The sequence below is a fragment of the Podarcis liolepis genome, assembly GCF_965112155.1.
Source record: "Podarcis liolepis genome assembly, chromosome: 4".
NCBI lineage: Eukaryota > Metazoa > Chordata > Lepidosauria > Squamata > Lacertidae > Podarcis > Podarcis liolepis.
In genome coordinates this window covers 92,654,211-92,678,424 of record NC_139558.1, presented here as the reverse complement: position 1 = coordinate 92,678,424, position 24,214 = coordinate 92,654,211, and the positions used below count along the sequence as shown (strand labels likewise).

At 47.3% G+C, this 24,214-nt stretch overlaps 1 protein-coding gene across 1 annotated transcript; it reads left to right on the top strand.

Moving 5' to 3' along the window:
• Positions 1-6,581: 6,581 nt before the first annotated feature.
• On the top strand, positions 6,582-24,033 carry PRSS23 (serine protease 23). Its single transcript, XM_083499849.1, has 2 exons — positions 6,582-7,021; positions 22,586-24,033. The coding sequence occupies exons 1-2, from the start codon at positions 7,014-7,016 to the stop codon at positions 23,715-23,717; spliced, it is 1,140 nt and encodes a 379-aa protein (XP_083355975.1). The 5' UTR covers positions 6,582-7,013; the 3' UTR covers positions 23,718-24,033.
• Positions 24,034-24,214: the final 181 nt, after the last annotated feature.

Sequence of the window (24,214 nt, the reverse complement as noted above, 5' to 3'; positions counted from 1 at the left end):
TGTGTGATCAAAGGAAGGGTGTGGCTTTAGAGAGTTCCAGTGGCTGGAGAGAGAAGCCTGATTGGCTGCCTATGGCTCCTCCAGGGCCTAAGAGTCCCCACCCCTGCTATAAAGGTTGAAAAGACCACCATGGAATGGTAGGAGATCATCTAGGTGACCAAAGGTCACCAAAGGCCACTTTGGATAGCTTTAAAAGAAGGTTGGACAAATTTGTGGAGGATACAGCCAGTGTGTGTGTGTGGTGTGTGGTGTGTGGTGTGTGTGTGTGTGTGTGTGTGTTTATGGGTACTCTCATTTTCGTACTCATATTGAAATACTGCCCGTCAATGAGACCAAACTTAGATTCACAAAATGTTTAGGGGTGAAGCCCCAGAAAAAAGCAATGGATATAGCTGTCAGCGGCTAGTAGCCAGGATTGTTATGGGCCCCAGGTAGTGGGTGACCTGGACGTGATGTTATGAGGTCACATTGGGACCTGACTTCCGGTGCCACTGCAAGTTACGGTAGGTTCCGAGGTCTCGCAAGGCCTTGGACAGCATCTCTGAGGCCCTGGGCATGACTTCCAGTGCTTCCCGAGGCACCAGAAGCTGCATCAGGGGTCCTGTGGTGTGGGTGCTGAGCACTCACAACAATTTTTTTGTGGGTGCTCAGGCACCCAGAGCCCCCCATAGTTGGCACCCCTAATGCTTCTGAGTAGCACTCCATGTGCTTGGGTCCTACTTGGCCACTGTAAGAGAAGATACTGGAGTCAATGGGCTATTGGCTGGATCCACCAAGAAGGGGGAACATGGCCCAGAAATCCAATTCTCCATAATCAAGTCATCTTCTCCCCCACTATATATCCAAATAGTGTTTGTTTTTGTCTCCTGCTTTGATTAGCTTTGTTGCCAAGTCACTGTAAGCTGCAGGACTTTATATTAGAGACGCATGTCTTGAGATGCTGGTGGTTTCAGCCAGGGCTTGTAGCTGCTCATTCTTGAGATGGAACACGGCACTTTGTTGATGTCTAGGATGAGTCAGTGATTCATCAGCCGTCGGTACCACCATGACAAAACCCAACTTGTTAGCCCCAGTGGAAGAGATTAGCTGGCTATTGATACTTGAGGGATTTGTGAGTATTTGTCAATCTGCACTGGCAGATTCTTTCCACGCAGCAAAGATGGCATCTTAGAACAATGTCATTTACCTGTTTACTTTTCAGCACTTGCCAGAACATTAATCTGGGCAGCTTCCTGCTTAAGTTCCAAGCTTGAGTTGGGAGAGAAAACCCCACTCAGTTTTGTCAACTGCCAAATATATGCTGCATCCTGAATCAGGAATGACAGACAGGAATGACTTGCATATAGTGGTAAAGTGTGACATATAGCCAGTGTTATTTGAAAACTAAACCACTTTGGTGAACTCAGATAAACCCAGAGTTGTCTGGTTTTTACAGTTTTGCTTTCCAGACAAGTATTTTATAGCATGATACATGACCCTTTCAACTCAGTTGTTGCAGGAACTCTGTGTCCATTAGTAGATCTGTTGCTGGGAGAAAGGAGAGAATACTATTTTCTTAGTACAGTGGTACCTCGGGTTACATATGCTTCAGGTTACAGACTCTGCTAACCCAGAAATAGTACCTCGGGTTAAGAACCTTGCTTCAGGATGAGAACAGAAATCGCGCGGCAGAGGCATGGAGGCCCCATTAGCTAAAGTGGTGCTTCAGGTTAAGAACAGTTTCAGGTTAAGAACGGACCTCCGGAACGAATTAAGTATGTAATCAGAGGTACCACTGTACTAAATTGCATTATATATATTATTATTATTTAAATTTTTGATGGAGCAAAGCAATTCTCACCTTTCTCTCAGCTAGCATATCCATTATAGTTTGGACCAGTAACACGCTGTAGTTGCACAGAAGTCAAGCACCTATTGGCCAGTGTCTGTGACAACATTGACAATGAATTCTGCATTTCTCCTTTTCCATGTTGAAACTATATTGAGAACATGTTCTGGGTGCCACATTTTAGGAAGGACATTAAAAACTGGGAAGTGTCCAGGATGGTGTGTTGTCTGGAAACCAAATCCTTTGAGGAACAATTAAAAGAGTTGGGTATGGTTAGCCTAGAGAAAGAAGATTAAAGGTTTTCAAATATCTGAAGGGCAGGCAAAGAGAAAATGGAGCAGGCTGTTTTTTTCATTGATTCACAGGACATGAAGCATAGAAATTGCAAAGAATCCTATTTTGATTAAACACCAGGAGAAACTCCCTAAGGAGCTGTTTGACTTCAGACCCCCTCCAGACAACCTGTTTATTGAGTGTTTGCTCTGGTTTGCTTGCACAAAGCTTACACGGAGGTTAGATTATATCCAGGACTTTATTGAGCATTTATTCTGATTTGCTTGAGGGGCAGTTATAAAGCTCTGAGCCTTTGTCCTGCTTCCCTCTTAATTTGCTTGCACATCTTCCTGTTAGTCATTCCTTCATCACACACTTTTCCATGCATTTCCCCAGCAATTTTTTAACTGCAAAAAAGTCTGATTCCTTTTCAAAGTGGATTTGTTGCACCTGGGCAACCAAGCCCTTTAATCCACTTAAACTGCACAAACCTAAAGTTCTGCTGCTGTGCTTGAATTCCTTATGCAAAATAGTGACAGCCTGCAGGCACCCTTTTCTGCAGGTTGGACTCGATAGCTGTCCATCAGAGATGTTGCCTCAAATTTGTTCCAATTCTGTCATTCATCTATCATATTTTCTGGAAAGTTGCTAATACAGAAGATAGAATGGTTGGATCTTAATGAGTGAATACTATATTTAGCGGCAGGACAGAGAACCAGAATTCTTTTTTAAAAAAATTTAAATCTTTATTCTTCTTCCTTCCTTCTTCCTTCTTTTTGCCTCTGTTCTTTTTTAAGATTAAGTAGTTATTTTATTTCAGTGTTTTATAAAAAGATACTTAGTAATGGGTATGAACTTTTTTGTATCTTTGAATAAGTATCAAAAAATACTTTTTAAAAAAAGTTCTTAGTTCACTATGCAGTTGGACACCTCTTAGGATACTGTAAAAAAAATTGCATAATAGTTTTTTTGTCCATCTCTGAACGCAAAATTGGGTGTCTTTTGTTACTAGTTGTCAAGCTGAACCTTTTAAAATGATACTGATTTTAACCAAATGTTACTGAGATAAGGAAGCTATTTTCCACCTATGTTTGGATGCTGTTTGGAATCAGAATGGAAGACAGAATCTTTCAGAACTGGGCTGACTTTAACCCCTTATTTCAAAACTGCAACAATTTTTGGGTTTCTTAGAATGGCTCCTAGTCATGCATGCCTAGTGTCAGATTTACGTATAAGCTAAACAAGCTATAGCTTAGGGCCCCACTCTCTTGGGGGCCCCCCAAAAATGTAAAGGGGGGGAACACTGGATGTACATTTCCAAAATATAAGATGAAAAACAAATAAAATAAAACCTACATACAGCAACAGTGTTTTGTGTTGTGTAGACTTCTATTTGTTATGCGCAAATAGCTTTAGATACATATTAGGTCCATAAACTACCATATAGCAGTGGTTCTCAAACTGTGGATCCCCAGATGTTGTTGGACTACAACTCCCATCATCCCTGAGCTCTGGCCTTGCTAGCTAGGGGTGATGCGAGTTGTAGTTCAACAACATCTGGAGTCCCACAGGTTGAGAAAGGCTGCCATATAGCATATATTCAACACAAAACACAGCGACAATTTGTTGTTGACAATGGACAGCTGGACATATCAAGGGCCCCATTGCCTTCAGTAGCTTAGGGCCTCATCAAACCTAAATCCGGTTCTGTACATGCCTACACATGATCCAAAGTTAAAATGCTTTCAGATCCTATTGATTTCCAAGCAAAGGAAATTTCTGTGAGTGTGTTCTGTTAGACTTTGCAATGATGAATTTTGCGTGTGTGCTCTCATTTTTAAAAAGACGCTGACAGCTTGCCACTGCTCCACTCCCAGCAGACCGATTACTGTGCCCCGAAAACACAAAACCTTGGTGAGCACCAGCAAAACTGTTCCCTTCCTCTTGAACTGGTGTCTGAATGCTGTTGAAGGAATGGCATCCTAACAGCACTCCCAGTGGAACCAGTGACGTCAGCCTTTGGCCCTGCAGCCAGCAGTATAACTTGCCCAGACAGCACAGCATTGAGAGCTCAAACTCCCCAGTAAGGAGGGAGGGAGGGAGTGGAAGCTACAGGCAGCCAAGAGCAATAGCTGCATTCGTAAGGACCAAAGCTACACCATTCTATGCAAACATGGGAAAGTGTGATGTCCTTGTGACTGAGAAAAGATAATTTTGGGTTAGGGTTAGGGTACTGCCCCACCCATCGGAGTGCCATGGATCACAGAGGAATGGTGGGAGGACCCAGCTAGGGCAGGGGTCAGCGACCTAAGGCCCATGGGCCACAAGCAGCCCATGGGGGTCGTTTAACCGGCCCAGGAGCCGCCCCCGAACTGAGCCGCCCGCTCGGCGAGTCCCCGCGTGCTGAGCTAAACCAGCATGGCACAGCGCAGGGACTTGTTTCCGTGGTGCCGGAAATTTTGTCTGCGCATGCTCAGATGCCGGGAATCATGTCTGTGCAGATGCACAAAGCTGGTGCTGACCTTTAAAGCCCTAAACGGCCTCGGTCCAGTATACCTGAAGGAGCGTCTCCACCTCCATCGTTCTGCCCGGACACTGAGGTCCAGCGCTGAGGGCCTTCTGGCAGTTCCCTCATTGCGAGAAGTGAGGTTACGGGGAACCAGGCAGAGGGCCTTCTCGGTAGTGGCGCCCACCCTGTGGAACGCCCTCCCACTGGGTGTCAAAGAGAAAAAGAACTACCAAACTTTTAGAAGATATCTGAAGGCAGCCCTGTTTAGGGAAGCTTTTAATGTTTAATAGGTTATTGTATTTTAGTGTTTTGTTGGAAGCCGCCCAGAGTGGCTGGGGAAACCCAGCCAGATGGGCGGGGTATAAATAATAAATTATTAGTATTATATGCTGGAAATTGTGGTCACTCAAGCTCATGTGTGATCCGGCCCACGGAGGGAACTCCACTGGAGTGAACCAGCCCAGGAGAGGTAATCTTTGCCGACCTCTGAGTTAGGGAACCTGCAAGGAAAGAAGACTCTGAGCCAGAGGATTGGTGGTGGGATGACGATGAGTGGTCAGAGGAAGACGAGGGAGAAGATCGGGAAGAGGAGGTGTCAGAAGCTGATGAAGTCACAGGGCTTAGTGAGCTGGGAGAGTCTGTGGCAGAGAGAAATCCAGAATCAGAGGCAGAAGCTGAAGGAGGCAGTGGGAGGGAGGTCAAGAGGCAGAGATGAGTCAGGCTGGTGAAGAGTCATGGGTGGACCAGCTCTCCTCCCCCTCATCTCCCAGAACCAGAAGAGACATGAAAAGGACAGAGGAGGTGACGTGCAGGCGCACCCTTAATAAGCTACAGTTCCCAGGATTCTTTCTGCAAAGGCATGACTGTTGGTGTCCCATGTCCTAGTCCAAAGCTTCCTGTTATAAAAGAAACATCCTGGAAGTTTCAAATATTCATCCCCAGCCCTGAGGGTCTTGTTACTGAATGGCTGCTTGGCTAACAGTGCAACGCTCTGCTGGTCTGCTCAGAACACAGCCCCATTGAGCTCCTAAGTAAGCCTCCCCTGGCCAGGCACCCTCCAGAAGTTCCAGACTACAACTCCCATCAACCCCAGTGAATACGCACAATGGTCATGGATGATGGGAGCTGTAGTCCAAAACATCTGGAGAATTATTATTATGCTTGTAACTCAGCACGTGAGGCGCTTAATCTCAGGGTGGCAGGTTCGAGTCCCACCATGGGCAAAAGAGTCCTGCGTTGCAGGGGGCTGGACTAGATGACCCTTGGGGTCCCTTCCAGTTCTATGATTCTGCCTGCCTACCTCTGGGTCCTCCAGCGTGAAGGGAGGCACTTCAGTGGCAGGGCGTCTAATATCCCAGGCTCATTCCCCGGCAGCTCCAGGCGGGGCTGGGAATGTCTGGAATGCTGGTGAGCAGCTGCCAGTCAGTGCCGACAGTATGGAGAGAGATGGGGGAATGGACCGCCTCGGTACATGGCGCAGAAGCCGAGCCATTCTTCCAAAGGCCATTCATTTTCTCCCGCGCGCGTCTGCCAACTCTCGCATCCTTCACTTGCAGCCAGTTTCTGCCTCCCTCTCTCTTTCTCTGGGCAAACTTTTGAGAAACTTGGGCGCGCTCTTTCGTCTGAACGCGTCTCTCTCTCCCCCTCGAGGGAACAAAAAACCCCATGGGGTGGGGGCGGACTATTTTTTTAAAGTCCCTTTTGGCATGGGAAAACGGGAGAGAGAGGGCTCCTTTCTTTCCTCCGCCCCTCTCCCCAATTCACTGCTTCTGAGGAAGGGGAAATGCCTTGCCCCCTTTTGCAAATCCTGCCCCCGCCCCGCGCGCGCTGGAGCTGCGCGGAGGCAGCCTCTGTTTGCGCAAGGAGGGGCGTGGGCACAGGGGGGCAGCGCAGGCGGAGGGGGGGGTGCGCGTCGTGGGGAGGGGCGGCTCCTCGGCTGCAGCCAGAAGGGGGTGGCTTGAGTCGCAGGGCGCCTGCGCCGAAGTACCGGCTTGCCTCCTCCTTGGGTAGGACTTTTTCCCCGCCTGCCCCCCTCGCCGCCAGCCCCATCGCGCCGAGGGGTGAGAGCAGCAGCTGGGCAGGAGGGGGCTCCGCGGTGACACCTGCAGGGAGCTCTCGGCTGCGCTCCTCTCCGGGTGCCAGGCTTTGCAAGAGAGAGGAGGGCAGGGTGGGGAGGACATCTATCTGCAAATCTCGTTTTGTGTGGGTGCGAGGAAGGGGTTGCATCGATTTGGGGGAGAAGGAAGGCAACGTCCGAGCTAGCAGGGAAGAAGTCTTCCTCCCCTGCGGCGCCGTGAACCTGGGAGTGATGGGACTTCAGTCTTCATCTGTCTGAGTTGTGTGTTAAAAAAACTTTGCTCCCAGGACCCTTGAGAACTCTTAAATCAGCGTGCTGGTACAGCCATGAAGAGGTAAGTTGATCAAGAGTTCTAGAGAACTGTAGAGATCTTAAGCAAGGAAGCAGCCCTGGTATCCACAAGTAAAGTCGATCTGGGACCCAACTTCCAAGTCGTTTTAGCCCAGAAGGGAGAGCATCAGCTAGAAGCCCGGCTGATCTGAAAGATGATTTGGCCACACACCTGATAGGTGATGTTGATTTGAACAATTCAATAAGATAGGGTCCTTTCCTCTTTAGTGGATTATTACAGGCGTTGGGATGGCTACTCTTCCAGGGAGCCATGTGAAATGTTTGGGACTTGGGCAAGTCGAAGAGATGAAACAAAAACCTATTGTTTTTTTAAATTTAAACTCTTTGGGGTGGTACCTGTCTCCTTTACCTTTTTCTTGTCTACCTGAGCTTTGATTCCGTATCCCTATTCTGATTCCCTATCTGTACTTAACATATTGTGGAGAGGGGCTGTAACTCAAGGGTAGAGCATCTGACTTGTATACGGAAGCTTCCAAGTTCAACACCTAATGCTAACCCTGGTCTTATCTTATTGGAGAAACCCTGGCTTAAAACTGCTGCCAGTCCGTGTAGACAATACTGAGCTAGATAGACCAATGGTATGACTCTTGTGTTTCCTCTATTCCTACATAACCATACAAAGCACAGACCAAGGACAAGTGATCTTGATTCTAACTAACTCTTCTTGGAAGATTTGAAAACTTTATCCTACTTGCTGTTTGTCTAATCTCTTTAGACCCTCCCAAATTCCCACGGACCAGCCGTCTCGTTAAATTGTTTTGCATCCACCGCTGTTGCAACACCACCCTAAGAGGCACACTCCGGGGCTTAGCAATTCCCCCCTCGGTCCCTGCATACCGAATTATTGAATTATGGGGTCTATCATGTTCTGTCCTCTCTACTAACACAGAATTGTAGAGTTGCAAGGGACCCCAAAGGATCATCTAGTCCAACCCCAAAGGAATCTCAGCTAAAGCATCCATGACCATCCAACCTCTGCTTAAAAGCCTCCGAGGAAGGAGAGTCCACCACGTCCCAAGGATGACTATTCCATATGTGCCAGATATCGCTGGACTGGGACTTCTGCCTTCCCTGACCATGGGCTATGCTTCTTGCAGGGGAAGCGTGTGGAAGTTGGATGACACTGCCTGGCGACAGTTATCCAGAGTTCCAGGCAAACGTCTTTTCCAGCCTTATTCGGAGATCCTGGGGATTGAGCCTGGAACCTTCTGGATGCTGAGCCCATGTGCTCTGCCGCTAAGCCACAGTCCCCCCCCCCCCATAGTTGTGGTTATCCTCCGGTGGTCTAGTTGTGGTTATTCTGCGGTGAGACCTAAGTGCTTCTTACGTACGGTTGCTAAGTCACATTGTGGATACTCCCCTTGTACTTTTTAATTTGGCAGTGAATTGGGAGTGGAGGCAGGAGCTACAGCTACTCCTCTCTCTCTCCCCCCCTGCCCCCCCCAATTGCCCATCCTTTCATCTGCAGTTCTTCCTTCTGTGCAAAATCCCTGTAGCCCTACTTGCTTAAGCGGTCTCATGTAATTCCACAACAGTCCTGCAAGGAAGGCTAGAAGAGGGACTGAGAAAACAAAAGAGGTTAGATAAGGCAGCAGCAAATTAAACCATGCCAACTTTGTGCTGTGGGCACAGCGTAGCTTCTCCAGGTTATTTTATATCGACCAACTTGGCACCTTTTGCAGTGCCTGCTGTAAATGTGGTTTTGGGGTGCTGTGTGCTGTGTGTTTTATGAGAAGTACATTTTTCTCCAGTTTAGAGATAAGGTCTGTTAAGAGAAAAATATGCAGGCCACGTGGGGAAGTTTTGCAAGGACCTCTTTCGACATGATTACACTGAGCCACTATAACTCAGCAAAAGAAGACATTTGTGCAAGTGTTACATGGGATGGTGTCCTTTCTCGACTTGGTGCTTTCCAGATGTTTTGTACGGCAGCCAACACGACTGGGACTGGTGGAAGTTGCACTCTGGAGGGCATCAGCTTGGGCAGAACAAATGTGCATGTTGTGTTCCTACTGCACAAAGGTGGCATTGGCATCCAACATTCCCTCCGCCTGTGCTTTTGCCCACCATGGGCATGTGGCTCTCATAAGGTTGCCTGGAGGGGAATGCGTCTCTCTGTAAAAGGTTCCACACCCCTCAGCTAGAGCCGCTCCCAAGTGTTCCATTTTGGAAAAGGCCAAGAGAGGCAAAGAAACAGAAAGCACCGGAGAGTTTGTGCTTCCTGTCCCCCTCTGTGTCATTGTCACTTCTGAAGCAGCTCTTAGGCCGGAGATTTCACTGGTGGCTGGTGGGGAAGTAAGTCCTTCGGAGTTCAGATTGCAGACACGGCCATTCTCCTAGAGACCAGGGAGAAGGGGTCTAGCTCAGCTGCCTTTGACAACTGGATTTCTATGTGCAGGGAATTCTATACCCCTCTCTCTTTTGCAGGAACATTCATGTGCAGTCCAGAAGCTGATCTAACACCTCATTTGCCGTTTGTGAGAACAAGACCAAAGGGTCCAACGTGTAAATAAATTTGGGTGGCGATGGGCATGTGTTTATTATGTGTGCCTGTGAAACTGAGCCAGTTTGCCCTTTTAGTATAATAAACACTAACATTCCCTGGCACGCAGTTATCAGAAAGAAACTTTGTGCGTGTGTGTGGTTTGAGGAATTCCAAGAACACGCATGGACTTCATTTTGCTCGCCCTTGCCTTGGTTTTATTTGGATACTTTCAAAGAGTATTCTATCAAGCTATGCCTTTGGAAAGCAATTAATGTTTAACTTCTTATCTACATGCATGCGAGCACACCCAATCTGGGCTGCCCCTGCATTTTCTCAATTCAGCCTGGCTGAAAACAGACGGCAAATAGACCGGCTTCTCTTTGTTCTTGGATTCTGATTGATGATTACAGAAGCAACACTGATTGGAAGCAAATGTCCAGCTATTGTAATCCATGCTTTAACGAGGTAATGAAAGTCATGCCCTAGTTGGACATTACAGTCAATGCATATTTTTGGAAACTCCAGCACAGAATGCCTATGTGCACACACACAGGCTCACGCGAAAACAGCTGATTAATATCATGCTTGCTTTCTTGGGTGACACCCAGGAGATACTCGCTTATTTCCACCAGCTGTAAAAAGTTTCCCTTTGTTGCGAAATAGTTGGGCTTCAGTATCCTGGAACGACTTCCAAAGTCTCTTGGAATCCATATAAATACAGTACAATGGTGGGGAAGGATTTCTCTAGCTTGCACATGCAACGTCATGAGATTGCAGTCTCAGCTGCATAAATCTGCTGTGTGAAAGCCTATAAAAACCCATGCTATTCCCAGAGTGGCTGGCACCCAGAGTCGTGTGGGCATTGTTTTGGCATGATGTGATCCTGGGCTATTGGCGAGTGTGTCTTGATGAAACAACCGCATGAGCCGTATCCCCCTTTTAGCTTACAGTTAGCGAAAGGCTGACATTTCAAGAAAGGAGAGTGAAGTTGTCCTGCAGACCTGACCAGTCCCACCCCTCTCGCCTCTGCATTTTTGGCACTCTGAAAGAGAGCTGGCTGCAGTCATAGGGTGCATGCATTTAAAGGACCCTTAAAGCACATTGCTTCCCCTGAAAGACTCCTGGGAAGGACAGTTTACCCCACACAGAGCCACCATTTCCAGCACCTTTGTTAAACTACAATTCCCAGACTCCTTTGCGCAACAGGGAGTCTTGCATGACCAGGGCTCCAAAGCAAATGTAGAAGCCTGTCTGAAAGCTCTTCATTCATCTCCTGCAGTGGTTCCCAACCTTTTCCAGGCCACTGACCCCTTGGTTCCATAAACTTACCCTTGGTGCCCCCTACCCTATAAAAAGTATTATTCGGAATAGTGGTTTGCACTATGAAGGATAATAGCACAATAAAATCATAGAATTATAGAGTCATAGAATAGTAGAGTTGGAAGGGACACAAGGGTCAACTAACCCAAATCTCTGCAATGTAGGAATCTTTTGCCCAATGTGGGGCTCAGACCCACAACTCTGGGATCAAGAGCATCTTGCTCTGTCAACTGAGTTGCCCCCCCCCCATGAATTCTGAATAAAAATTCAACAAATGAAATTTGCTTTGAAATTCAAAACAGTAACAATGAAGTGCACATGCACTCAAAATCCACTTAAAACTATTTAGTTTAATTCATTCCAGAAATGAATCTTCATCCAGTGATACCAGCTTTACAAAGTCTGATGGTCGTTTACTCCTCCAGCAACTTCACTCTTGCCTCTTAGCATCCACCTAGGTAATACCACCGCGCCCCCCCAGGGGGTAATACTATCCCCCTTGGGAACCACTGATCTAATGCACAGACATCAGATGGGTGTTGGCAAAGTGCTGGGAGGGACAGGAGAGGTGATCTCCCTGTGCCAGGTAGCAGAAGGGAGATCCCCAATGTCTTTGGGGACACATTTTTGAAAATCTAAGAAAACGTCGTAGGCAGCCCAAAGAGCCATTCCAGGCTTGCTTTGTATTGAACGTTCGTGATGATTTGTGCTCATGATGGGGCAGCTAGGTATAAAGCCTCTTTCTTTTCTTTTCTTCAATACTTTTATTTTGCTTTAAACATTTACAGATAAATATAAACAACCAAAATTACAAAAGAAAAATCCTTAATTATAATAATGGAAAAAGCTAAAAAAAACTACAAAAAAAATCAAAGTACATGGCATGGAACATAAGCCATTATGGGAAAGAAAAAGGAAAAAAGAAAGAAGGGGGGGGGAGAGAAAAAAGAAAAAGAGAGGAAAATGAGCCAAAGCACAAGAAGGCGCGTCTATTCTACGCTTCTGTCAAGGTCACAACAGATCACTATTCTTTTCAGTTCTCTCTATCTGCATTCCACAGAATCCCTCATCTTGGTATCAGGGACCATTTCCCTATGCGGTATCATTCTAAACGTAACCAGGTCTTTATTGATGAACCCTTATTATCCCCTAGATGATTATTTAAACATTCCCGCATGAAGCCTCTTTCAATACTGTTTGCCCCTCCCCGCTTCCCACAGTGCAGGGGAGCCACTAAGTTCTCTCCTGCCAGTCCAGCACTCGTTTCACTGTGCTTCGTTGGCTTTCTGCTACTGTTCTGCCGTTGGATAATGGTACCCATGTTGGGCAAAAGATCCCTGCATGGCCAGGGGGTTGGATTAGATGAGCCTCGTAGGTCCCTTCCAAAACCCACCATTCTGTGCTGCCACTGGTATATAGCTCCATCCCAGCAGGGAACTCTCCCTGCCGTAACTGGAGACGCTGGGGATTGAACCTGAGGACCTCCTGCATGCCGGCAGATGCTCTGCGGCTGCATTGGAACCTTTCCCCAAAAGGAATTTGGGAATGAGAGAACAGGGGCCGGGAGGACAGCTCCGTGGGCTGCATAGCATAGTCAAGAAATCCAAATTCCTTTTTTAAGTGTGTGTGTGTGTGTGTGTGTGTGTGTGCAGAGTGGGGATGTAGGCGTGCCAGACCCAGTAATTCTTAAACTAACTTTGCCAGCTGGTAACCCAGTCACACAATGATCCTATTACTTTGGCGCGGGGCTGCACTCCGGCCAGCTTGCCAGCGTACCTGCTGTGTCTACTGTATGCGTTGGCAGGTACCCTGGCGCTGGGCGCTCTGGCGACCTGGTTCAGATTTTCCAGCGTGTCTCCTCTCGTAACCCTCAAATTAGCAGGGATTTGGGAAGGAACAGGCTCAAGAAGCACAGCATCGCCAACAGGCTGTGTCTCAACATACATAGCTTGTGTGTGTGTGTTTGTGTGTGAAAATGTGCTTCTGTAATCCTTAAAGTGCCTTGCTTGTGTTTTTAACAACCTGCGCGGCCAAGAAAAGCTGTTTGAATGCTTTGCCAGGAGTGGGAACTGTTGCTGGATTCTCATTCTGTACAGTGGTACCTCGGGTTACAGATGCTTCAGGTTACAGACTCCGCTAACCCAGAAATAGTACCTTGGGTTAAGAACTTTGCTTCGGGATGAGAACAGAAATCACGGCGTGGCAGCAGCGGGAGGCCCCATTAGCTAAAGTGGTACCTCAGGTTAAGAACTTTGCTTCAGAATGAGAACAGAAATTGCACGGTGGCAGCGGGAGGCCCCATTAGATAAAGTGGTACCTCGGGTTAAAGAACAGTTTCAGGTTAAGAACAGACCTCCAGAACGAATTAAGTTCTTAACCCGAGGTACCACTGTATAATAATTTGTTTAAAGACACTCTTTGCTCTGCGTTCCCGCCTCCTCCCCCTGTACTGCCCCCCCCCTCCTTATTAATCATTCTGGCTCCTTGCCCTGTGGAAAAAACTATCTTCATTGCAAAATGTAATGGAGACTATTCTTCTCGCAGTTTCCCCCCCTCCTCTCCCCCCCCTCAAAACTGTACATTGCAGGAACAAATTCTAATTAGCAGGACTGAAGAAACACCTCCTAAATAGTGACCTTCATTAAAAAAACAAACCAAAACAAACCGTAGGCATTTAGAAAGGATGTCCTTACTGCAAAGGTGATTCATGCCATAGAGAGTTTGTAGGTATGGAAAAAAAGAGGCCATGCGCTTTCCATGCCATATTCCTGAGAGGTGAAAAAGGCTGCTTGTATCTCATCCAGATGTAAGTCAAGTATTCCATGTGGTCAAAGAACACCCAAATTGCCTGCCACAAGAAATAAAGTAAATTATCCAACTGAAGTCTCCCGTGAGCAGGAGAAAGAGCTTTCCACATACAGGAGGCCTTCTCTCTCCAGCTCTGTGGGATGGGAAGGCTGCCCTACTGTATCTGCTAGAAGGAAGACCCAGTTAACTCAACGGAATCGGCGTCTCTCAGCAGGCATGTTTAGGTTTGCACAGTAATTGCTACAGGTAGGATATCGGTGCATGTTTCAATTTCTTTTTTATTGGTTGCTGGTTTTAAATTTTTTCAACGTAGCTGTTTTTAGTGGTCATTTTATTGGGCTTTCTCTAAGCAGATGTGTTCAGGTTTGCACAATAATTGCTGTAGCTGGATCGGTAGAATGTTGGTGTGTGTCCCCCCCCCCTTTCTTTTTATAAAATTTATTTATTTGGTTTTTCAGATTAAAATTTTACAGTCACATATCCAACATACAACATAAAAATAAGATTCCAAGGAATCTCTTGGAATTCCCTCCTCCCCTTTGCGGGTCCTATTATTAATCGTTTCCTCCTGCATCTTTTATGATAATCTAAATCTTTTACCTCTCCATTATGTCCAAAATTCACCATTCAACTACAAGTGATATTCCAATCCTACTAAAGATTTTTTTGTAATTAATGTGGCTGCCTGTGCTTTCCTAAGGTTCCAGTACACCTGTGCCTTAATGACTTGACCCAAAGTTGATGGTTGTTGACCTCTCAATTGACCAAAGTATTTTTTGACCCATCTAAGGCCACCTCTGATCCAGCCTTCAGTAACACTAATGCACTAGAACTATAGCTATCTACGTTTCCCTTTTTAAAAGGGAAATTCCCTTATTCCGAATAGGATTCCTTGCAAGAAAAGGGAAAAGTTGACATAGTTTGATTTATGGCGGGAAGGTGGGTGGGATGGAGATGTGGCCATTAGACACCCTGCATAGGCTGTGTGCCTTTGTCTAAGCTTGCCGTCATGCTCAGGTGTGTAATTATAGGGATGACAAAAGACAGGCAACTCCCAGCTTTAAAAGCAGGAGAGAAGGAAACCTCCTGTATTTTGGAGTCCAGGGCCGTAGCTAAGTGGGGGGAGCCAGCTGGGGTCTCAGCCCTGGGTGAAGCCTTTATATGGGCACCACTGAGGCTCCCAACTTGCCAGCGGCTTCCTCCAACCGCAGCCCCTCCTTGGGCTCCAGAGTCTAAAAGGGTCCCTGATATAGGAGAAGCAGGAAAACCAGGAAAACGATCCTCCTTCCCCCCCCTGCCCCCCATCTGTTTATGGTATCAGAACATCACCTCCTGTCCTTTTTGGAAACAAGCACTATGGAGTATTGCTTGCTTATGTGTTCTCTCTCTGTGTGTGTGTTTGGATCTAAATGACAACATACATGTTTACACTATGTGAATATATAAAGAGGGCACTGCTGCATACAATCTGCTACAACCACTGAGTCCTCTTTATACTGAAAATAAAATACCTGCAATGAAAGAAATGTGATGCTGACATGCGGAGCACTTTGTATTTATCCCTTCCTGTAATTTGGAATGAAAATGTAGCCAATCCACTTTAAATTCCTTAATTGCAATGGTTCAGCAGCCAGCAATTTTTAAAGGAAACTTGTGGAGTATTTATTCTTTTACAGTGGTGCCCTGCAAGACGAATGCCTCGCAAGACGGAAAACTCGCTAGACGAAAGAGTTTTCCGTTTTGGAGGTGCTTCGCAAAACGAATCTCCTATGGGCTTGCTTCGCAAGACGAAAATGTCTTGCGAGTTCCTGCGGGTTTTTCCCCTCCCCCCCTTTTTCTAAGCCGCTAAGCCGCTTATCAGCTGATCCGATAAGCCGATAAGCCGCTAAATGCTGCTAAAAGCCGCTAATAGCGCTAATAGCGCTAATCCGCTAATCCGTCAATGGGCTTGCTTCACAAGACGAAAAAACCGCTAGTCGAAGAGAATCACAGAACGGATTCTTTTCATCTTGCGAGGCACCACTGTATTTTATTCTTTAGAGCATGGGTAGGCAAACTAAGGCCTGGGGGCCGGATCCGGCCCAATCGCCTTCTAAATTGGACCCATGGACGGTCTGGGAATCTGCATGTTTTTACATGAGTAGAATGTGTCCTTTTATTTAAAATGCATCTCTGGGTTATTTGTGGGGCATAGGAATTCGTTCTCCCCACCTCAATATAGTCTGGCCCCCCCACAAGGTCTGAGGGACAGTGGACTGATCCCCTGCTGAAAAGGTTTGCTGACTCTTGCTTTAGAGCCTTAAACTGCAAGTCTTTAGTGCTCAGAAGTAAGTACCATGAATGCAATGGAGCTTACTCCCAGATAACTGTAAAAATGCTGTAGTCTTATACTGCAATCTTAAGCATTTTTACTCAGTAGTAAGTCCCACTGAGGGACGTGGGTGGCGCTGTGGGTAAAACCTCAGCGCCTAGGACTTGCCGATTGCCGGTTCGAACCCCGCGACAGGGTGCGCTCCCATTGCTCTGTCCCAGCGCCTGCCAACCTAGCAGTTCGAAAGCACCCCCGGGTGCAAGTAGATAAATAGGGACTGCTTACTAGCGGGAAGGTAAACGGCGTTTCCGTGTGCTGCGCTGGCTCACCAGATGCAGCTTGTCACGCTGGCCACGTGACCCGGAAGTGTCTTAAGTGAGATGGGCGCACAACCCTAGAGTCTGTCAAGACTGGCCCGTACGGGCAGGGGTACCTTTACCTTTACGTCCCACTGAGTTCAATAGGGCTTACTCTCTGTATGTGCCTGATCATTAACACAGTTTCCGTTGTTGTTGTTCTTATATCATACAGTCATAATACTTCTTAAAAAGGTAAAGGGATCCCTGACCATTAGATCCAGTTGTGGTCGACTCTGGGGTTGTGGCGCTCACCTCGCTTTATTGGCCGAGGGAGCCGGCATACAGCTTCCGGGTCATGTGGCCAGCATGACTAAGTCGCTTCTGGCGAACCAGAGCAGCGCATGGAAACGCCGTTTACCTTCCTGCCGGAGCGGTACCTATTTATCTGCTTGCACTTTGACGTGCTTTCAAACTGCTAGGTTGGCAGGAGCTGGGACTGAGCAACGGGAGCTCACCCCATCACGGGGATTCGAACCACCGACCTTCTGATCAGCAAGTCCTAGGCTCTGTGGTTTAACCCACAGTGCCACCCGCGTCCATAATACTTCTTAGAATTCCTCAAATGATCTATTACTTTCTGATGAGATCTACTTAAGGTTGAATGAAAGCCAGATACACACAGAGACAATTTTACTCTTTGGAGAGACTTATCTCTTCTCCAGCCTCTTTCAAACTCCTTTTTAGGCCCTTTCTGAACAATTGTTTTGAGGTGTGTGTGTGTGTGTGTGTACACATGCAAACACACATGGGGTGTGTGTGACAAACTGGGTCTTTGCCCCAGGTGACAGAAACCCTGGCTTCGGCCCTGTGAAGCCTACTAAACATAAGCTCACCAAAAAGTGATGGAGGAGTTGAAGACAGCAATGTTGCCTTGCTGTTGGTGGCTATTAGCTATGATGGCAGTGCTTGGCCCCCATAGCTGGAGGAAGCAATGCTTTTGAATGGCGGCTGCTGGAAACCACGGGAGCTTAAAGTGCTCTTGTGCTCAATCCTGCTTGCAGGTTTTCCACGAGCATCAAGTTGGCTACTGTGAGAACAGGATTCTGCTCCCCTTGCAGGCTATTCTAATGGCCTTGCTGGATTCTACAGGACTCATGCAGTCAAAGGACTGTTTCTGATCCTTTTCCAAGGAATAAAATCAGGAGCGGTGGTTGTTTTAAATAAGAGTTTACCCAGTGCAATTTTAGGTTATTTTTTAGAGATCAAGATTTAATATATATTTTTAACTGCCGCTATATCTGAATTGTCTCTGTTATACCCAATTGCCATTCAATGTATTCCTGTTGTGTTTTATAATTTTCCTGATATTGTAAGTGACCATAATACAGTGGTTACGTACTTAATTTGTTCCGGAGGTCCGTTCTTAACCTGAAACTGTTCTTAACCTGAAGCACCACTTTAGCTAATGGGGCCTCCCGCTGCTGCCGTGCCACCGCTGTGCGATTTCTGTTCTCATCCTGAAGCAAAGTTCTTAACCCGAGGTACTATTTCTGGGTTAGCAGAGTCTGTAACCTGAAGCGGATGTAACCCAAGGTACCACTGTAATAAAATTTGTTTACCCAGTGCGTGCTTCAAAAAGAAAGTAAGATGGAACTTAATCATTAAGTAGAATGAGGTAATGGTACCAATAGAGAAATATGAAAAAGATGAGGAAATGAATTATTATTATTATTATTAATACATGCATATCCCATCTTCCAAAGAAGCCCAATGTGGAATATATGGGTCGTCGTTTCCCCCCCCCCCCATTGCCATCCTCACAACCATTCTGTGGGGTAGAAAAGGTTGAGGGAAGTGACTGACCCAAGGTCATCCAGGGAGCTTCTTGGCTGTAGTGGGAATTTGAACCCTGATCTCCCAGGTCCTAGTCCAGCCCTCTCATCACTGCACCACTCCTGCTGTTGCCCCACTGTTCATCCCAGCACCTGGAATGCAAAGACTCCCTGTTCCTGAACATCAGCGCTCCATGGATGCAGCAAATAGTCGTTGATAAGCAATCCTCCACGAATCTGTCTGTCCCATTTTAAGCACGCCATCCAAGTCAACATAGATAGGTGGGCTGTAAATTCCACATTCCAAATTCCATTATGGGACACCCAAAGAAGTGTGTTCCTATGCCTTGTCCTTAACTTATAGCACATCAGTTTGTTGGAAGCCACCCAGAGTGGCTGGGGAAACCCAGCCAGATGGGTGGGGTATAAATATTAAATTGTTGTTGTTGTCGTCATCGTCACCACCATCATCATCATGGAACCCTTATTGCTATGCGAGGAGGAGGAGACTGTCCAACGTGCCCATAATTTTTATGTAAGATGATGTTCCTCTATACACCTTCAATATACAGTATTCCTCCTTTTGGTTTCCCTAAACCCCCAAATCACCATTCATCTATCTCTGCAATAAGGCCTGTAGAGAAAAATATGCCAGATGTACCAGCTGATACAGAGCGTTCCCTAGTCAGTTCCCTTGATGCCGTCGTGTTTTCCAGCGACAGTGACATCTTCTGGACATGACAGTGCCTAGAGGCAAAAAAAGGGAAGATGAATATTCTTCGTTCCTCTCCCTTTCTTTTAATTCAGCTGAGCTAGCTAAGCCAGCAGGCAAGTTTGCAGCAAACTTAGCAAGCCAGGTAAAACAACAGTATTGGAGCACTTGAAAACGCACACCTACAAATCACTCCCATTGGTAGGCACAGTTCTTGAAGCACATTTTCTTGCAAGTTTCCGTTGTTTTTGATTTGACGGAGCAGCTGATGGAGAAAAGCAATTGCAGCTGTAATAGGCTCACCTAGTGATCTGCCCCGAATGACTGCTGCATAGTCAGTTGGATGCAATGTACCACGGGCATGCTTTGAGTGTTGCTTCTGTTTTTCGAAAGAGAGCTCCTTCACTGCCGTCCTGCCACCTGGATCAGGGAAAAGAAGCGCATGAACACACCAGCTGTTGCCTTCTGAAGTTTTGCTATTCATTAAAAAAATACCAGTGCGGCATTCAAGAATTTTATCTAAAGCCATACAGTACCAAACCACGTAGAAAGGTAAAATCAGAAATGGCTAACTGTTATGGAAAGATGTGTTAATTGCCTGCATAAGCCTGATGTTTTCAGCAGGCGTTTAAAAGTTGGCACAGAAGGCGCCCGCTTAATCTCTGCTGGCAGAGCCATTCCGCAAGAGGAGGCTGGTGGCGCTTAGGGCTCGGTTCCTTGTGGTTGTCAAACTAGCCTCGCCAACTCAGGAAACAACCAACGACCTAGAAACCAGGATATCGGGCTTCAGGCAGTCTCTGAGGTACCCTGGACTTAAGCTGCCCAGGGCTTTGTAAATTCCTCCAAGGACCTTGAACTTGGCTCAATAGTAGATAGGCAGCCAGTGCAGATGTTTTAACAATGGCATCACATGTTCTTGGCCACATGCCCCCGTCATCAATCTGGCTGCCGTCCTCTGCACCAGCTGGAGCATCTAAACCAGCTCTTGAGATATCTGAAGATGTCCATCATACCTCCTCTCAGTCTCCTCTTTTCCAGGCTAAGCATATCCAGCTCCTTCAACCACTATTCATAAGGCTTGGTTTCCAGGCCATTGATCATTTTGGTTGCCCTCCTCTGCACTTTCCAGCTTGTCAACATCCTTCTTAAACTGTGGTGCCCAGAACCGGAAATAGAATTCCAGATGTGGTATGATCAAGGCAGAATAAAGTGGTAGTATTACTACCCTTGATCTGGACACTAGGCTTTTGTTGATGGAGTCTAGAAGAACATAGGAGTGCCTGGCGTGCTCTGGTCCATGGGGTCACGAAGAGTCAGACACGACTAAACGACTAAACAACAACAAGAAGAACATTAGCTTTTTTGCTGCTGCATCACACTGTTGACTCATGTTAAGCTTGTAGTCCACCAGGATCCCTAGATCCTTTTCACATGTTCTACTGACAAGCCAGGTGTCCCCCATCTTATATTTGTGCACCTGCTTCTTCCTGTTTTTAAGTGCAGAACCTTACATTTGTCCCTGTTGAAATTCATTCTGTTAGCTTGAGCCCAGTTCTCCAATCTGTTAAGGTCTTTTTTGAATCCTGATTCTGTCTTCTGTGCCATTAGCTACACCTCCCATCCCTCCAGGTTGTTACCTGGATCAAATAATTTGTGTGGATTTGTGCTGCGCAGCATGCAAAACAGATCGATATTCCGCCAGGGCTCAAATAATAACACTTAGTGACCTCATCTCTTGACTTTAGTTAGTCATCACCTCTTGGTCCAGCCTTCCTCACAGGGTTGTTTTGAGGAATAATTGGAGGTGAATACTGAGCTCCTTGCAGCAGCAGGAGGAGGAGGAAATAAATGTGGTACAGAAAACAAACCAGAGAAGCGGGCATGCACCCACTCGGCCTCCATCTGGAGAAGTTTTGAGGACTGGCAGTAGCAGAGCTGTGGCCTAACTCTGGCCAGGTACAGCAGGTAACCTGATTATCCACAGACTGAAGGCAGCGTGGGGTGGAATTGTGGGTTGCAGCACACAGGGCTGCTTTGTGAATGCTAGGAGGGACCATTCCTCCCTCGCACAGCTGCGGACACCTTCTCTAAGAGCCGGTTGTATTCTGTTCCTTTGAGGCATTTCAAGAATGATGCTAAGCTGCTCCGGCCATTATTGGTTTAACCCCAGCCGGGTTTAAATATGCATAAGCTGCGTCTAATAGCTGTGATTTGTTTGAGTAATCCCTTATCGGGAATGGGCAGGCCTTCCCTCCTCCTCTCTCGCAAGGGAGCACTTGGGCTCCTGCAGAGATTCAGCTGCCTGGCTAATTTTCAAATAAGCCAAAGTCCTGCATATTTCCTCGCCACAGTTGTGGTACCTGCGGCTCTTCGCTACTGGAGACCTCACTTAATCTGCCTGTCATCTACAAATACACCATACAATGTGGGTTTTATCATTCGAGCCGAGGAAGAACGCTCCCCTGGGTTTCCTGGGGGATTTAATTTAACGTGGAAAACGGTGGCTTCTATTAGTCTACAATTCTCACCCACACACACTATCCAATTTAGCTGCACCAGTAGATCCACTCTGCTTCCCCCAATGCAAATCTGAAAGGGAGCGCCTACGCTATTTAATTGGACTTCTTCACTGCTTGCGACTGTGAAGGAAAGGAGCCCCTAGACCTCAAGAGCAGAATAAACAAGATCATGTATCTCTCGTCTCAGGTCTGTTTGTTTCAGCTGTGGGATGCTTCTTGCTAACAAGTTAGAACCAGTGTGGAATTGTGGACTGCAGAAGAGCCGTAGCTCAGTCACAGAACATCTGCTTTGCATGCAGAAGGTCACAGGTTCCATCCCTGCCATCTCCAGTTCTGTCAGTACTTACTGGCAACAGCTTTCCAGGCAGGGTTGACCTCTTCAGCCCTATCTGGAGATAGTGGGGATTTCAGTTATGAACTCCTTTGGGCTAGTCACTGGGAATGGAGTTTCATAGAATCGGGCCCACAATACTGCTGGAAATGAGTGGAACATCAGAGCCATGCGGGACCACAAAACAGTGACTCCCCTGAAGACCCCAGTGATCCGGCAGGGATTAGGTGAGCCTTGAGGTAGCCACACAAATCATTAAGGGCCTAGTAAATTAATTACAAGAACCATGAATCTGGCCTGGTAGTATCTGGACAGGCAGTGTAGACTTTTGAACACTGGAGTTATGTGTTGGAGGTAATTTGTTCCACTCAGGAATCTCGCCCCAGCGTTTTGCACCAGCTGGAGTCTCCACAGGAGGCCCAAGAGAAGCTCCATCTCAAGAACCATCTTGCAGTAACCCAAGTCTTGAGGTTCCCAATGCATGGATCTCGGTGGTTGAGGGAGCTGGGTATGTTTAGCCAGGAAAAGGGGAGACTAAGGGGAGGTATGATAATCACCTTCAAATATCTCAAGGGCTGTTACGTGGAACACGCTTGATTTCTCCTGCTCTGGAGGGCAGGACTCGAACCACTGGCTTCAAGTTACAAGAAAGGAGATTCCGACTTTCTGACAGTAAGAGCTATTCAACAGTAGAATGATCTCCCTTAGGAGATGGTGGACTCTCCTTCTCTGGAGGTTTTTAAGCAGAGATTGGGTGGCCATCTGTCTTGGATGTTTAGTTGAGAATCCTGCATTGCAAGGGATTGGACTTAGAAGACCCTCAGGGTCCCTTCCAGCTCTATAGTTCTATGATCTACTTTGATGTTCTGTAATAAATCGCAATATGATATATAAATGATAAATAAGTAACATCTTCCTTCCTTTTCACAGCTCAGGGTTCACCATGGCTAGCCTACCATGCCTTCTCTTACTCCTGTGGACCATCAACGGTGTTCTACCTTCCAGTTCCCATTGGAGGCCCACCTGGCCGGCCTACAGAGTCCCCGTCGTTCTGCCACAATCAACTACTTATTTGGACAAACCACAGTTTGATGCCGAAGCTAAGCTGGAAGTGGTCTCGTCTTGCAGCCCGTCTTGCCATAAGAGTTCCCCGCTACCTACTTACGAGGAGGTGAAGGATTACTTGTCCTACGAAACTTTGTACTCCAACGGCTCCCGAACCGAGACGGAAGTCGGCATCTACGTTCTGACCGGCGGGAGCGCCGGGACGCAGAGCAAATCTCGGGCCAAGAGGCAGATCTACGGATACGACACGAGGTTCAGCATTTTCGGCAAGGACTTCTTGCTCAACTACCCCTTTTCGACTTCTGTGAAGTTGTCCACAGGCTGCACCGGGACTTTGGTGGCCGAGAAGCATGTCCTGACGGCCGCCCACTGCATCCACGATGGCAAAAGCTACGTCAAAGGGGCCAGGAAACTGCGTGTGGGGTTTCTGCGGCCGAAGCTGAAAGATGGCAGCAAGGGGGCGAACATCAGTAGCTCCCCGGAGCCAGAAAGGATGAAATTCCAGTGGATCCGAGTGAAACGGACTCACGTCCCCAAAGGGTGGATCAAAGGGAATGCCAACGACATTGGCATGGATTACGACTATGCCCTCTTGGAGCTCAAGAAACCCCACAAACGGAAGTTCATGAAGATTGGCGTGAGCCCGGCCGCAAAGCAACTGCCTGGCGGGAGAATCCACTTCTCGGGGTATGACAACGACCGGCCAGGGAACCTGGTCTACCGCTTCTGCGACGTCAAAGACGAAACGTACGACCTCTTGTACCAGCAGTGTGACGCCCAGCCGGGCGCCAGCGGCTCGGGAGTTTACGTACGGATGTGGAAGAGGCAGAGCCGCAAGTGGGAGCGCAAGATCATTGGGATATTTTCCGGGCACCAGTGGGTGGACACAAACGGCTCCCCGCAGGATTTCAATGTGGCCGTTCGCATCACTCCCCTCAAATACGCGCAGATTTGCTACTGGATTACAGGCAACTATCAGCACTGCAGGGACGGCTAAAGACAATGGGCATCCTTTTTTTTAAAAAAAGAAAGAAAATAAACGGCCTCGGTTGCTGAATCGGGGGCAGGGTGGGAGGGGGAAAGGGGAAGCGAAACTCTTCTATATTGCCGGTGCTATGGGGTGAAGTTCTGTTTTTCTTTTTTATAAATACCTGGATGCAGGAATCAATAGGGAAGTCTGTCTTGTTTGTAAAGGTGCTTTGTGTTACATACTATGCACAGCCAAGCTGGCCTTAGATACTGGGGCATCCTGGGGCGCACATCTGGCCCTGCCCTTCTTCCCCAACTCCCCTTCCTGGTGCCCATGTCATGGCTGGGAGGCTCTGCAACTTGTGCGCTTTGCATTTGATTTTTGCAAACTGTTCCTCCTGGGACTCCTGGCCCTCAAGTCAAGTCAGAGAGCAAGGCATTGATAGGAGCTGAACCAGGGCTGGTGGCCAATTTAAAGTTGAAGTGAGACAGGGGTAGGCGTGAGTGTGGCTGTTTTGTTTTTTG